At 40.3% G+C, this 12,327-nt stretch overlaps 1 protein-coding gene across 1 annotated transcript in view; it reads left to right on the top strand.

Moving 5' to 3' along the window:
• Positions 1-10,173, top strand: part of LOC109534993 (cilia- and flagella-associated protein 43) — a 13,788-nt gene extending 3,615 nt beyond the window's left edge. The window contains exons 5-23 of the mRNA XM_019900799.2: positions 648-776; positions 828-960; positions 1,013-1,158; positions 1,215-1,457; positions 2,477-2,797; positions 2,848-3,076; positions 3,213-3,460; positions 3,519-3,741; positions 5,187-5,364; positions 5,421-5,661; positions 5,715-5,897; positions 5,953-6,192; positions 6,247-6,548; positions 6,601-6,795; positions 8,730-8,961; positions 9,015-9,290; positions 9,347-9,490; positions 9,547-9,830; positions 9,946-10,173. Of these exons, the coding sequence (XP_019756358.2) occupies positions 648-776; positions 828-960; positions 1,013-1,158; positions 1,215-1,457; positions 2,477-2,797; positions 2,848-3,076; positions 3,213-3,460; positions 3,519-3,741; positions 5,187-5,364; positions 5,421-5,661; positions 5,715-5,897; positions 5,953-6,192; positions 6,247-6,548; positions 6,601-6,795; positions 8,730-8,961; positions 9,015-9,290; positions 9,347-9,490; positions 9,547-9,830; positions 9,946-10,087 (4,089 nt within the window). The 3' untranslated portion in view covers positions 10,088-10,173. The remainder of the gene's footprint in view (positions 1-647; positions 777-827; positions 961-1,012; positions 1,159-1,214; positions 1,458-2,476; positions 2,798-2,847; positions 3,077-3,212; positions 3,461-3,518; positions 3,742-5,186; positions 5,365-5,420; positions 5,662-5,714; positions 5,898-5,952; positions 6,193-6,246; positions 6,549-6,600; positions 6,796-8,729; positions 8,962-9,014; positions 9,291-9,346; positions 9,491-9,546; positions 9,831-9,945) is intronic.
• Positions 10,174-12,327: the final 2,154 nt, after the last annotated feature.

The raw sequence follows: 12,327 nt of genomic DNA, 5'->3' as shown, positions 1-12,327 counted from the left end.
CCCTGCGAAGAGACCTAGATACAGAGGACCTGCTGGACCACATCCGGAACCTAACGTCAGGGTTCCTGGATAGGATCCGGCACAGCAAGAATCCCACCGTCAGGGTTTCTTGCACCAAGAAGTTCAACTGNGACCGTAGACCTCTCCCTGCGGACACAGTCTAAGAAGAAGACGTGGACCCCATGCGATGACCAGTTCCTGCACCACATCGAGGACCATGGGCTAATTATAAGTTAGTTATAGTAAGCAAGAGAGGCTGTTTAGGTTTAGGTTTAGATTAGGTACTTAGGTTAGTTTAGATTTAGTCATATGATGATATCTTAAGGTACACAGAGTGTTAGACACTCTAGCGATGTTAGCATTAAGGATCCATAGATTAAGTAACAGTAAGAAGTATGTATACTTAGCTGAAATAAATATGTTCCAAAGAAAGAGAAAAAAAAAGAAAATTTTGCTCGAAACGTGTGGTTCTCCGCCCCTAATGGCTAGTTTGAGACGTTGGGCGTTGGTTATCCGCTAGCTCCGCCAGGAGGCGGGGCCAAGTAAATCCACCTGTTCTTTCACACAAAAATGTATATTATTGAAGATATTGAAAAGAAAGTTTGAAATCGATGGGGATTTTAACGTTCATACTCCATTTTTTTTAGTTCGATAGAGATTTTTACCTGGAACTGGTAGTGGACGTAAGTAACGCCCACATCTGTGGTACAATCACGCCCTCGATATGCTGGTACCAGCACGGCCTAACTGTCTCCGGTCCTAACAAGGAGATTCGGGTAAACTCCTTGATTTTCCCCAAAGGAAAATGAATTAAGTGGCAGTTTTAGCATTACAAGAAAGTGGGATCTGCTTGGATATGCGACTCCAGCTTCCCCACCGAACAGAGCATTGGCAATATCATGAGCGGAAAATATGAAAAATGCATCGGACACACCGATGTTTCGGAGATCGTTTCTTTTGGTAAAGCTCGCTCTGAAGCAAAGCCAAGAAAATAATGAGGAATATATTTCAGGCACCAGCTTGGAAAGTGTGGCGTTCCTGAAGAAAGGAGAGTCCAGTTTCAGCAACATTTGCATCCTCAATCCACTGGGAGAGTTTGTGATTGTAGTCAGAGCCTCAACTATTTTGGATGCTTACAGAATGGACACTGGGAAAAGGGTAGAACGGGGACACTTTAATCTACTGCAAGCGGTTGATTGGGAATTTGCTTCCAGATATCTTCAATCACTCTGGAGCACAACATCTCCTCAATTGCGGATAACCCAGCGTTTCCATTTGTGGCAGTTGGGCAGGAAACTGGCAATTTGAAGCTGGTCTCTTTCCACAATGAAGCCAAGCCCAATGTGTTGATAAACCTGCCCTTAGCTGGCTTCAGCTTAGGCACAACTCGCTTCTTTGAGCAAGGGAATATTTTTGTTACTGGCAATAAAAGAGAGGGGGATTTCTTCATTTTAAAAGTAGGTACTGGGAATTAGGCCTGGGTAACTCAGTGAATTTTTAGGAGTTGGCGCGGTGCTGCGCAAATGGCTTGGGTTGCCTACCTAACGCATCGGCGCAGTAACTCAGTTCCGTTGCTGGGAAAATTTTGATGACTTTTATGTTACTTTTTTTAGATTTGTTCTAAAGGCCGTTAATAATACTTTTAAAATGTCTTCAAATTTCAGAAATTTTCTGTTTTAGCCAAGTTAGTTTTTCTTCTAATGCTCAATTTTTTTAAGTTTTACTTAAAAATGCTGACAATCTTAAGGTATTTTCGGCGAAAAATTATGAAATAAATTTCGAATTCTTCGTCGCTTTGTAAAAAGTTTTCAAATTTCTCTTCTTCTTCTCTTTCCAGCTTCGATTTTGGAACAAAAATCAAACAATTTTCTATCAAAAAACGAACAGAATAAGCGAAAGTTTATAAGCTTTTTGCAGCTTCGAATTATGGACAAAACCCTAATAATTATTTCTAGGCCTTTTTCCAACATATTTCTCCGAACTGAAAAAACGAAAGTTTATGATCATTTATTTGGAAATCTCTTGGAAACTGGAGTTTCTTCACTTTTAGGTCAATATTTCTAAACAACACTGTAAAATACTGGCAAACTGAATCTTTTTAGCAATAAAATTAAGAGGTAGATTTTACAAAAAAACTCGTTGACTTTCTTTGGACTCAGTTCTGTTGCTGGGAAAATCTAGATTACTTTTTTTAGTTATTTACAATTACAAAGTAGTAAAACGTCATTAAAAAAAAATGTTAATAACCTTTTTTCAGATGTGAAAATTTCAGTCTCGGGACACGTAAAAGTTTAACAAATGTATTACAACTCATTAACCGATGAGTATAACTCATTAACTCAGAGAGCGGCAACAACTCAATTGCGCAACTCGACACAGTGTTACCCAGGCCTACTGGGAATGTTTCAGAACATAAATTCTCTAACTTAGTCGAAGTTTAAAGGACCAAACACGTTTAATTTTTGTTCTCTTCCAGGGTTTACCAGGTACTCAAATCGAAGTCATCAAGCACTTGCATGTGGGCCAACAAGTGGTCGACTACATGCTAGTGGCGTCCCAGAACATGATCCGATTCTTCGCCATTCCGGTAACGCAGGACCAGTTTTATGCAGGAAATCGCCTGCTGCGCTACTGCATAGTGGACAAACAAGTGGTCAATATCAAAGAGTTCAACTTCTCACGCGATGATTGCTGGTACAGGAAAATCTACGCGAAGAAGGGCCCGGATAGGGATCGGATGTTCTACCTGATACCATTCAATTGCAGACATGTGGAGGAAGCCGAAACCAAGCGAGGCGTAAGACGATAGGGACATTTTTTTATAGGAATCTCAGTTAGAATTTCCAGAACCCGAGTGTCTTCATAACCAGAAGCATCAAATCGGGCCACCAAATGAAGTACTTTGTGCTCAGTTTCGGGACGAAACATGCAATCACTTGGGGTGTGGATGGGTTTGTTTTCGTCCGAAGTCCAGACTTTCAGGACATTGTTGGCATGAGTTTGTCTCATCATCGGTTCCACAAAGGGGTCGCAAAAGCCATCACCAACCCGGCGGCAAGCATTATTGTCAGTCTAGGTGTGTTTTCTCCTTTTACTTCGTTTTGTTTTCCAGAAGCTAAATACCTATAATCTATGTAGGCGCAGGATCTTTTTGTTTGCGAAATTATGCCATCTTATAGCCTGTAATAGTAGTAAAACCATGCACTTACTAGGATGTGGCGGTTTGCTGGCGGCCGTCAAGTGTGTTGGTAACGAAGAAGACGAAACGTTAATGGGTAAATTGCGCGAAGAAAAGCTGAGCACCAAACTAGCCCTGATGTTCAAAAGGCCCACATTGGGCTTCGAGATCGAGGAACGTTTCATCGGGAAGTGTTGGCTGGAAATACAGAAGTTGAAGAAGATTGAAGCAGAGGAAGCCCATTGCAAGAAGGAAAGGAACAAGATCTTGAGCGACTTTCAGGCGAGTGGACGCTGACGCAATTGTTAATGTTTTCACTGAAAAAGGTGTGCTTATTTAGTATATTCAATCAGTCGTTCAAAATTTGGTGACTGAAAACCTCCGAGCTCCCGAAAACAAGACGCTGGATTTGCTGGAGTTCTACCTGGACGCTCAGGCTTACCATAGGAAGCAGCAGCGAAACAAGAAAGACTGCAAAGAACTGGAAACCTACCTGAAGAGCCTGATTATTGCCCAGGACAAAGTTTCGGAGTACATCATCAAGAACTACTACATACCTATGGGTAAATACGCCAACCAAAATGTCCTCAATGCCGCAGATTATTCGAAAAGCGCTGTTTCCTAAAGGTCTTCCTCTCTATGGTGTTTCTGCCTGGATATATTAGACCAACATTCATCGTCTCTATGCGGGCCAAGTTTCAAGTTTCTATTCGTTCTTGATGCAAAGATATTGAATGTGTTGGAAACTCTTCTGTGTGAGTTTATCTATGACATGCACATTCGACAATTTTTCTCTCAACATCAACTCTTTTTATTTATGGGACCTCTATCTAGATATGTAAGAGTATGATACCTCTATGTCTGACACCAAATTGCAAGTATCCATCCATTTTTGGTACCTACACAGATATTCAGTGTGGAATCACTTGCGTGTGAGTCTCTATCTATGACCGCCAGAGTAAGCAATTTTCTAATGGCATCTCTATATATGTCAGAGCATCACACTTTTTCTATCTGCGGACCGAATTTCAAGTCTCTATTTGCTTTGGTTCCAAAGGTACTGAGTGTGCAAACCACTCTTGTATGTGCGTTTTTCTATGGTCTGCACGTTTGTCAATATTTTCAAACTATTTTTATCTATGAAATTTCTAACTAGACGTATTAGAACACCGTAGGAAATAGTATCTTCTCTATCAGTGGGCCGACCGGCGAGTCTCTACTTGTTCTGCTTCCAGAGATATTGGGGGTTTTCAAAACCCTTCTGCGTGAGTTTATCTATGCCCCACATTTTAGACAATTTTGTGAAAGTGATCCTACCCATTGTATCTCTATATAGATATATTAGAGCACCATATCTTCGGTATCTGGGGACCATATTGCGAGTCTCTAGTTGCCTCGGTTCCAAAGGTACTGACTGTTTTCAAAACTCTTGTGTGTGCGTTTATCTACAGTCTGCACGTTATGTAGTAGATATGTTGGAGAATCAGACCTCTTCTTTCTGAGAATCAAATTGCATGTTTCTATTGCTGCTTGATAAGATACTGAGTGTTTTTGATACCGTGGTATGTAAGATAATCTATATCCTGCACGCTTGTCAATGTTTTGGATTTATTAATTACTATGCCATCTCTAGCCTGATATGTTAGAGTGTTATCTCTTCTCTCCCGAAGAACAAAACTGCAAGTCTATCGGGTTTGGTTCCAAAGGTATTGAGTGTTTTCAAAATTCTTGGGAGCAAGTTTGTCCTTGTCCTAAACTTTAATAAACATTTCAAGCTGTTGTTTTCTGTCCTGAATATGTTGTGTAGATTTTAGAGCAACATGCCTTCTCTATCTAAGAACCAAATTCCTGGTTGTTATCAATTATGGTTCAAAATACAAAATCAAACGAAAATAAGGAAATATGTCGATTATAATCAAAATAACATTATCTTCCATGATTTCCGTTTGGGTATTTAGCTCCCGTTTGCCTGTCCATGATAATCGACAAATTTTCCATCGATCTATAGGAGTGCAATGGCACAACATTGTGGGAATCTTCAGCGCAGTGAAAGCGACCAACTACTGCCTGCTTCCTGAAAATCTCGCCCGAAGCCAACGCCTTAACTGGATTGAAGAGCAGCGAAAAGTCGAACAATACCTCAGCAGCCAGGACACTTTCGAGCCCTGGCAAACCCTCACTAAAGAGTAATTGGCGCCCCATTTGCTCCCTGCTATGGCCTCACGCTTCAGCATATTTTTAGGGAATTGCAGGAGATTTTGGCTAAGAGACCAGCGCCGCCCAAGAACGACTACACCGGATTGACTACCGCTTTAAACCTTCAGGAGGAAATCGACGTGGTCGATCCGGAGAAGTTTATGGAAACGAAAATTGCCATCACCGGAAGTGTGGCGCAACTCTATATTGATATCAGCCCTGGTCACTATCGGCAGAGGCAACTGAACACTTTCTATCAGTGCGAGTTGCAGCAAGCCGTTGCTGAGGTAAGATTGTTGTCGTTTTCCCATCTGAATTTTCCAAATCATGCCGGTTTTAGAGGGAAGTGATCAGACTGAAGCAGTGCTACAACAAATGCTTCCAAAACACTCGCGCGATTAAAGAACGGGAAATGTACAACATCAAGGAAAAAAACGCTCGACTGCGCCAAATAATATCGGAGTTCAACTACTTTTCCGACACGAAGCTCAACATCGAAATCAACGACCCCGAATGGGAGCCAGTAAGCTTCAAGAGACACAAGTCAACGCCCGAGGCCAAGATTTTTCTTTTAACAGATAGAAAATGTGGAAACCGACATTCTCCGAGTGGCTGATGAAGAAGTGCCAGTTGGGCCATACGTTTCCCCTAGCGAGCAGGCTCTTCTAGACGCCAAAGCAGCTGAAGAAGAGCGGCTTCGCCTTCTGCTGCTAGCTGATGACTTCCGGGAACGCGCCCTCATGGCCATGATGAATGGCGTTCTGGAAATCCGATGGGAGGACGAGCTGAAGAAGGACGTTCCCAAGCCCAAGTGTTTGGTAATGATAAAAAACCTGCCCCCTACAGTTGGCTGCTAATTGGGGCGGTTTCAGCTGGAAAAAAGCCCGGAGGAATTCATCGAAGACGACTTGCGAGCCATTCGGGAGTACGAGGACAAAGTGGTCCAACTGAAGACCGAGCGCGAAAAGTACAAAAGCCTGCTAGAGGTGGAGTTTGGAAAACTCTCCCTCAACCTGCGTGACTCTATCCGGAAGTTCAACCAGAAGCTCTACGACTGCACGAAATTCAAGTTCTACATCGACTCTGGAATGAACCAGGAAAACCTCATGGTGAACAGGCAGAGAGTGATCCAGAACGGCCGCATTGAACTGGATGCGACTGAGAGGAACATTATGTGAGTATTGGGGGAGTTTCCAGATTCTTCCAGAACAACTCAGGTTGTCCAGGAAGCAAATCCGGGACTACGAGCTAGCCGTGGAGGAAAACCAGAGGCTCATCACTCGAATCCAGGAAGCCCTTGGGGAGTGCAGAAACAACATGGAAACGATGCAGAGCAAGGAAAAACAGCTGGAGAAGGCTTACAGGAGGGATTTCCAGGATATGTCTCCAGTGATCCAGGAGCAGGCGTATAAATTGTACAAGTAAGTCAATTTTGCCTAAATGTGTGGAGGTTTTCAATTACTTATGGAGCTCACAATTTAAAAAAAATTTAATTTAAAAAAAAGTCAGCTTCGATGCGCCTTCAGAATTCTATGGAATTCGACACAGTCGTAAAGCGAGGTTCTGGTTATAAATTTGCCAAATTTTGAATTAATGTCTTATTTGGTTTGGAAGTTGTCAATTTTTCGAGAAAGAACTGCACACTTGACCGCCAAGGTCTAAATATGGGAAATTTTGAACATTAAAAAAATTTACTGTGTTCTATAAATTTTGCGAAATTCGTCAACAGTGTGTGCTGATCTGTATGTTAAACATCATACAAGATCTTTGCTAATTTGGATATACGAATACGAATTTTCAAAGACACAGGCACACTTCCAACATTGCCAATTTGACTGAAAATTCGCACATATGTGACTATATATGTGCGAAATATGGTTGGAGATTTTCACAAATTTACCTCCAGTAGTTTCAAATTGATAAATTTTCAAAAACTATTCACAAACTGCACTATTCAGAAAAGCCACTGAGGAACGGATATGCAAGTTGGCATATTGTCAAAGGAGGCAAGAAAGGCAAGTTGGCAAAGTTGCCCATGCAACTTTGAGAATTTGTAAAAAGTTTATAAAATATCTGATTATAGTGAAATTTGGCACCGGCGTCGCCGTATATTTGTGTTACATCGTCCGAAAATTTCAAATACTGATCTTGGTCGGTTTGAAGGTTATAAAGTTCTAAAGAAAAAAGACAGAAGTTGCAGATTTAGATATGGGCAATTTTTAATAACTAAATTTCGAAAAAGTCACTGCAACCTGGGAATTATGTTAAATTAGGCAACAACGTAAACCAAAATAAGTGATACTCTAAAGAGATCACAGACATCTGTTGCCCAGTTTGAAAGTTATCAAAAAATCATCTCCTTAAGATGGGCAACTTTGAGTATAATGAAAAAATAACTGTAGACGTTTAAATTTAGTGTTATTAAGCCGAAGTATAGATCTATTCTTGCGTGGTAAACTTTCAAAAATATCAAGTTTCTGTTTCTTCTGGGTTTGGAGCTACGAAGTTTTAAAGAGCGGACTGCACTTTTCAGCGAAATCATATTCTCGAGATGGGCAACTCTGAACGTTATAAAAAAAATATTGTAGGCGTCTCAATTTAGTGTAATTAAGCCAAAGTATAGATCTATTCTTATGTAGAAAACTTAAAAAAATCGCAAGTTTCTGTTTCTTCTCGTTTTGGAGCTACGATGTTTCAGAGTGCGGACTGCACTATTCATATAAATCATCTCCTCGAGATGGGCAACTTTGAACATTATAAAAAAATAATTTCTGACGTCTCAATTTAGTGTAATTAAGCCGAAGTTTAGATCTATTCTTGTGTAGTAAACTTTCAAAAATATCAAGTTTCTTCGGGTTTTGGAGCTACGATGTTTCAAAGTGCGGACTGCACTATTCAGATAAATCATCTCCTCGAGATGGGCAACTTTGAATATTATAAAAAAAATATTGTAGACGTTTCAATTTAGTGTAATTAAGCCAAAGTATAGATCTATTCTTACGTGGTAAACTTTAAAAAATCGCAAGTTTCTGTTTCTTCTGGTTTTGGATTTACGAGGGTTCAAAGAGCCGACTGCACTTTTCAGATAAATCATCTCTTCGAGATGGGCAACTTTGAACATTATTAAACAATAATTGCAGGCGTCTCTATTTGGTGTAATCAAGCCGAAGTATAGATCTATTCTTGAGTGATACACTTTAAACACCCGAAAGCTTCTGCTTCTTCTGGTTTTGGAGTACTTCTATATATAAATAATGTCAAGGCAATAAGAAAATCCATTCAATGAAGCCAAATCGTTCGAAAATCCTTGTTTTGAAAGCGTTAAATGCCCTCAAAATCAGGATTCCCATTTCAGGAAAAGACCAAAAGTGAACTTCCGCACCATATCAACAGCCACAGTACTGAACGAACTGGCAAAATGCGTTATATCCAACGAGATCACCTATGCCTTGACTCAAGAGTGTCTCGATTATATCAACGCTCTGGAAACTCTGGATTTGTTCGCCGGATTGCCTCCCACCATCGATGAAACCGTTTGGCACCTGATTTGCAAACACCGAAGATTCCGGATTGAATATGATATGCGGGTAGAACTCAAAGGCTTTTTTTGCTGCAAAAATGGCTGATTGAGGAGTTTTAGCTGCGGGCCGCCCAGATCCAGATTCTGGAAGGCGAGGCCACAATTGCCACGTTTCAGAAGCGCGTTGCCACTCAAAAAGAGAAAACCGCCATTCTGAATACTGAGCTGGATCAGACCAGGGCTGATCGACTTTATTTAATCCACAACAAGCAAATGCAGTTGGTTCTAAGGCGCGGATTGGTGGAAATCCCGCTAACTGGGGATCTTTTCACTGACTTTTCCGATGCCATTCTGGTTCCCAAGGCGGAAATTGAGTACGTCAACAATCTCATTGTGGTAACTTTTTGAAATCTAGCCGAAGACTGTATGAGGGTGAATCGTACGGGTTTCAGGAAGCAGGCAAACTGAAGCTGAAGACAATCGAGAAGAATCTGAAGTTCCGCAGAACCATGATGGCCATCGAATGGGAGCATACGAAGCTGCGGATGAAAATCAACGATTTCATCGAGCAGAAGCGCGATATTGAAAATGTTAAGGTAAGAAGTTCGAGCATTTGCTGGTGAGGATTTGTTTTGAACTTTTTTTGCTTCAGTTCACAAAAGAGATGCAGTCATATTTGAAGAACAAAAGCTTGGGCCGGAAGCAAGACATTGAATCGTACGAGATGGAGGTCGAGTTGCTGGCTGCTGCTTATGAGAACCGGATCAAAGACAAAAAGGACAAAGTGAAGAAGATTTCGGTGCAACTGAAGACGTACCGGGAGAGTAACAAGCACCTGGACCAGCTCATTAAGGAGATCAACATCGATCTATGCCACTATCAAGTGGAGAAAGACTACGAAGTGGAAAAGAAGGAGAAGGAAATTCTCAAAGCCAGGTAATCCTGCAGGAAACACTCGTGAAAAACCACTCCTTTAATTTGAAAAGAGTACAGAAATCCTTCTGAGTATTTCACACAAAATTGGTTCAGAAAAGGGTACTCGTTATTTCAGAATGAGTGCAATGCTTAATCGAAACCAACTAGTTCTGAAGGTTCAGAAGAACCACAACGAAATCTTGGTTCTTCAAGCGGAGCTGGAGCTGCTGCGGCTCAGAACCTTCCCCACTCTTAAATACAAAGTGTTAGACGAGTGAACATGTACACTTTAATTGGAGAATTAATGTACTTTTGATGTACTTTTTGCTTAGTTGATGCAATAAAATGCTTTTGTACAATTCAATGTCCCAGATTGTCTTTTGAGCTGCCGAACGACTAAAGACGAAGAAGCGCTAGTGCCTGCCTTAAATTGAGATCGAAAAGTGCAATGTTGCTTTTTGCAGTTTGTCCATAGTGAATGTTCAATCTGGAAGTGGCAGAGACAGACTCAAAAAAGTTGCTTTGTTGGAAGTCTGCAAAATGCAGGAGAACGAGAAGCAATTTCTCAAAACCAGGTAAACCTGCAGGAGTACCAATGAGACAATGACCTATAAAAATCATACTAAAGTCAATCCCTGATTTGACCATTTTCTAATAAAGGGTGAATCAAAATCGTAAACCTTCCCATTTATACCAAAGGTCTTGCCCTACAAAATTTATGCAAAAATTACTTTCGCACTTATCTGGATACTGAGAAAAAAAGCCAAACTTAGGCCTTGTTCAACGTAAACAACCACAAAATTCTATGGCACATCTCAAAACATAAACTTTTGACTCTAGCAAAACCCATTATGCCCTGTAAAGCTCATGCAACAGTAAATATCTGATTTGACTAGTTTCTAAAAAAATAGTTGCGAAAATCCAGCCGAAACGCAAATGAAAGACCAGAAGTCAAAAAAAAATTTGAAAATTCTCTTAGGATAAGTCAAAAAACAAGTTTCTTCCACATATGAAACGCTCTTTGAGCTGCAAAACGGCTGTAAAAGTGAGCCTTCAACTTTACTGAATTCTGCTAAAATGAGTCCCAAACTTAGGCCCTCGTGCAGCATAAACGACCACAAAATTCTGTGGCAAATCGAAACAAAACTTGAAGGTAGTCTTAGGATGGCTTAGAACCTAAACTTTTGCCGCCTGAAAAACTGGCCATTTCCCATAAAATCCATAAAAAAATTAATTTCTGAGTTTAGCAGTTTCTGATGAAATAACTCTGAAATGTAGAAATGCAAACGAAAGGCGTGAATACAAACAAAATTCCAAAAAAAATTATGAAAATCCTCTTAGGATGAGTTAAAATCGAAACACTTCCACATATAAAGTGCTCTTTGAGCCACAAAACGACTCCAAAAGTGAATTTAACTGATTTCTGCAGAATTAAATGCGAAATTTTGGCCAGCAATGAGTAACCTCTAAAATCAAAGGGACGTTCAAGAGGGTCTAAAAATTGGCTATGACGTATCATCAGCGTAGATTTGCCAACAAAACGCACTAAAACTTTTAGATTTGGAGCGTTACTAGTTTCTGAGAAAATAAATTCGAAAGTATAAATGAAGCCCTTAAAAATTCCTGAACATTTCCTGAGGCTGAGTGAAAATCGAGCCGTTTTCCACTTGCAGAGTCGAATTTACCATGCAGGTGCCAGACAAAAGTGACTGTCTGACTGACCTAAAGTACATTTTCAAATTTCTGAGAAAATTTATATCAAAATACCACCTGCATAAAAATCCACAAAAACACGTATGTAACTTTGAAAATTGAAATATCTGTAAATTGCTTTATTATGACTTATTTTTTATATGACTTCTACAATGAACTTTTCCGCGCAAAATACATACAAAAGCAAGTCTCTCACTTGACGAGTTCCTGTGTAAATAATTTGCAAACTCCCACTGGCAAAAACTGCCTTGTGAACCAGACTAAACATGAAAAATCTCCAAAAATTGTCTGATGATGGCTGAACATTGAAATTTTGTCCGCTAACAGAAGGGAGTTTGCCCTACAACATGCTTTTAAAAGTGACTTTCTGACTTTGAAAGTTGCAGGGGAAGAAAATGCTAAACTCCGGCCTGTCAAATCAAAGTGGAAAGTTTCGGCAAGTTCTTTTGCGAGACACTCCTCTAATTTTTTAGGAATTCTTCAGGGAAACTTTTTCAGAGTATTCCAGCCAACACCGTGTGGAATACTTCATTCGAACCAGCTAGTTCATATGGTTCAGAAAAACCACCACTATTTTGCAAGCAGAGGTGGAGCTGCTGGACCTCAGAACCTTCCCTCTTCTTATGTACAAAGTACTCAGCTTGTATAATTAGTGACATTGAAAACTTATTTGTCTGAATTTACGCAATTAACCGTGGAAATATCCCATCAAGCTGCTGCTGATAATATGAATTAAGTACAAAACGTGAAAACTACTTTCTGCACGAATAGATAAGTTCGAGGTCGCTTTTCTACTAATTATCGC

This window comes from Dendroctonus ponderosae, unplaced genomic scaffold (assembly GCF_020466585.1).
Source record: "Dendroctonus ponderosae isolate FM_Combo_2020 unplaced genomic scaffold, Dpon_F_20191213v2 Dpon_F_20191213_1, whole genome shotgun sequence".
Taxonomy (NCBI): domain Eukaryota; kingdom Metazoa; phylum Arthropoda; class Insecta; order Coleoptera; family Curculionidae; genus Dendroctonus; species Dendroctonus ponderosae.
The sequence above is the reverse complement of the archived record's forward strand: the minus strand, read 5'-3'. Positions and strand labels throughout refer to the sequence as shown.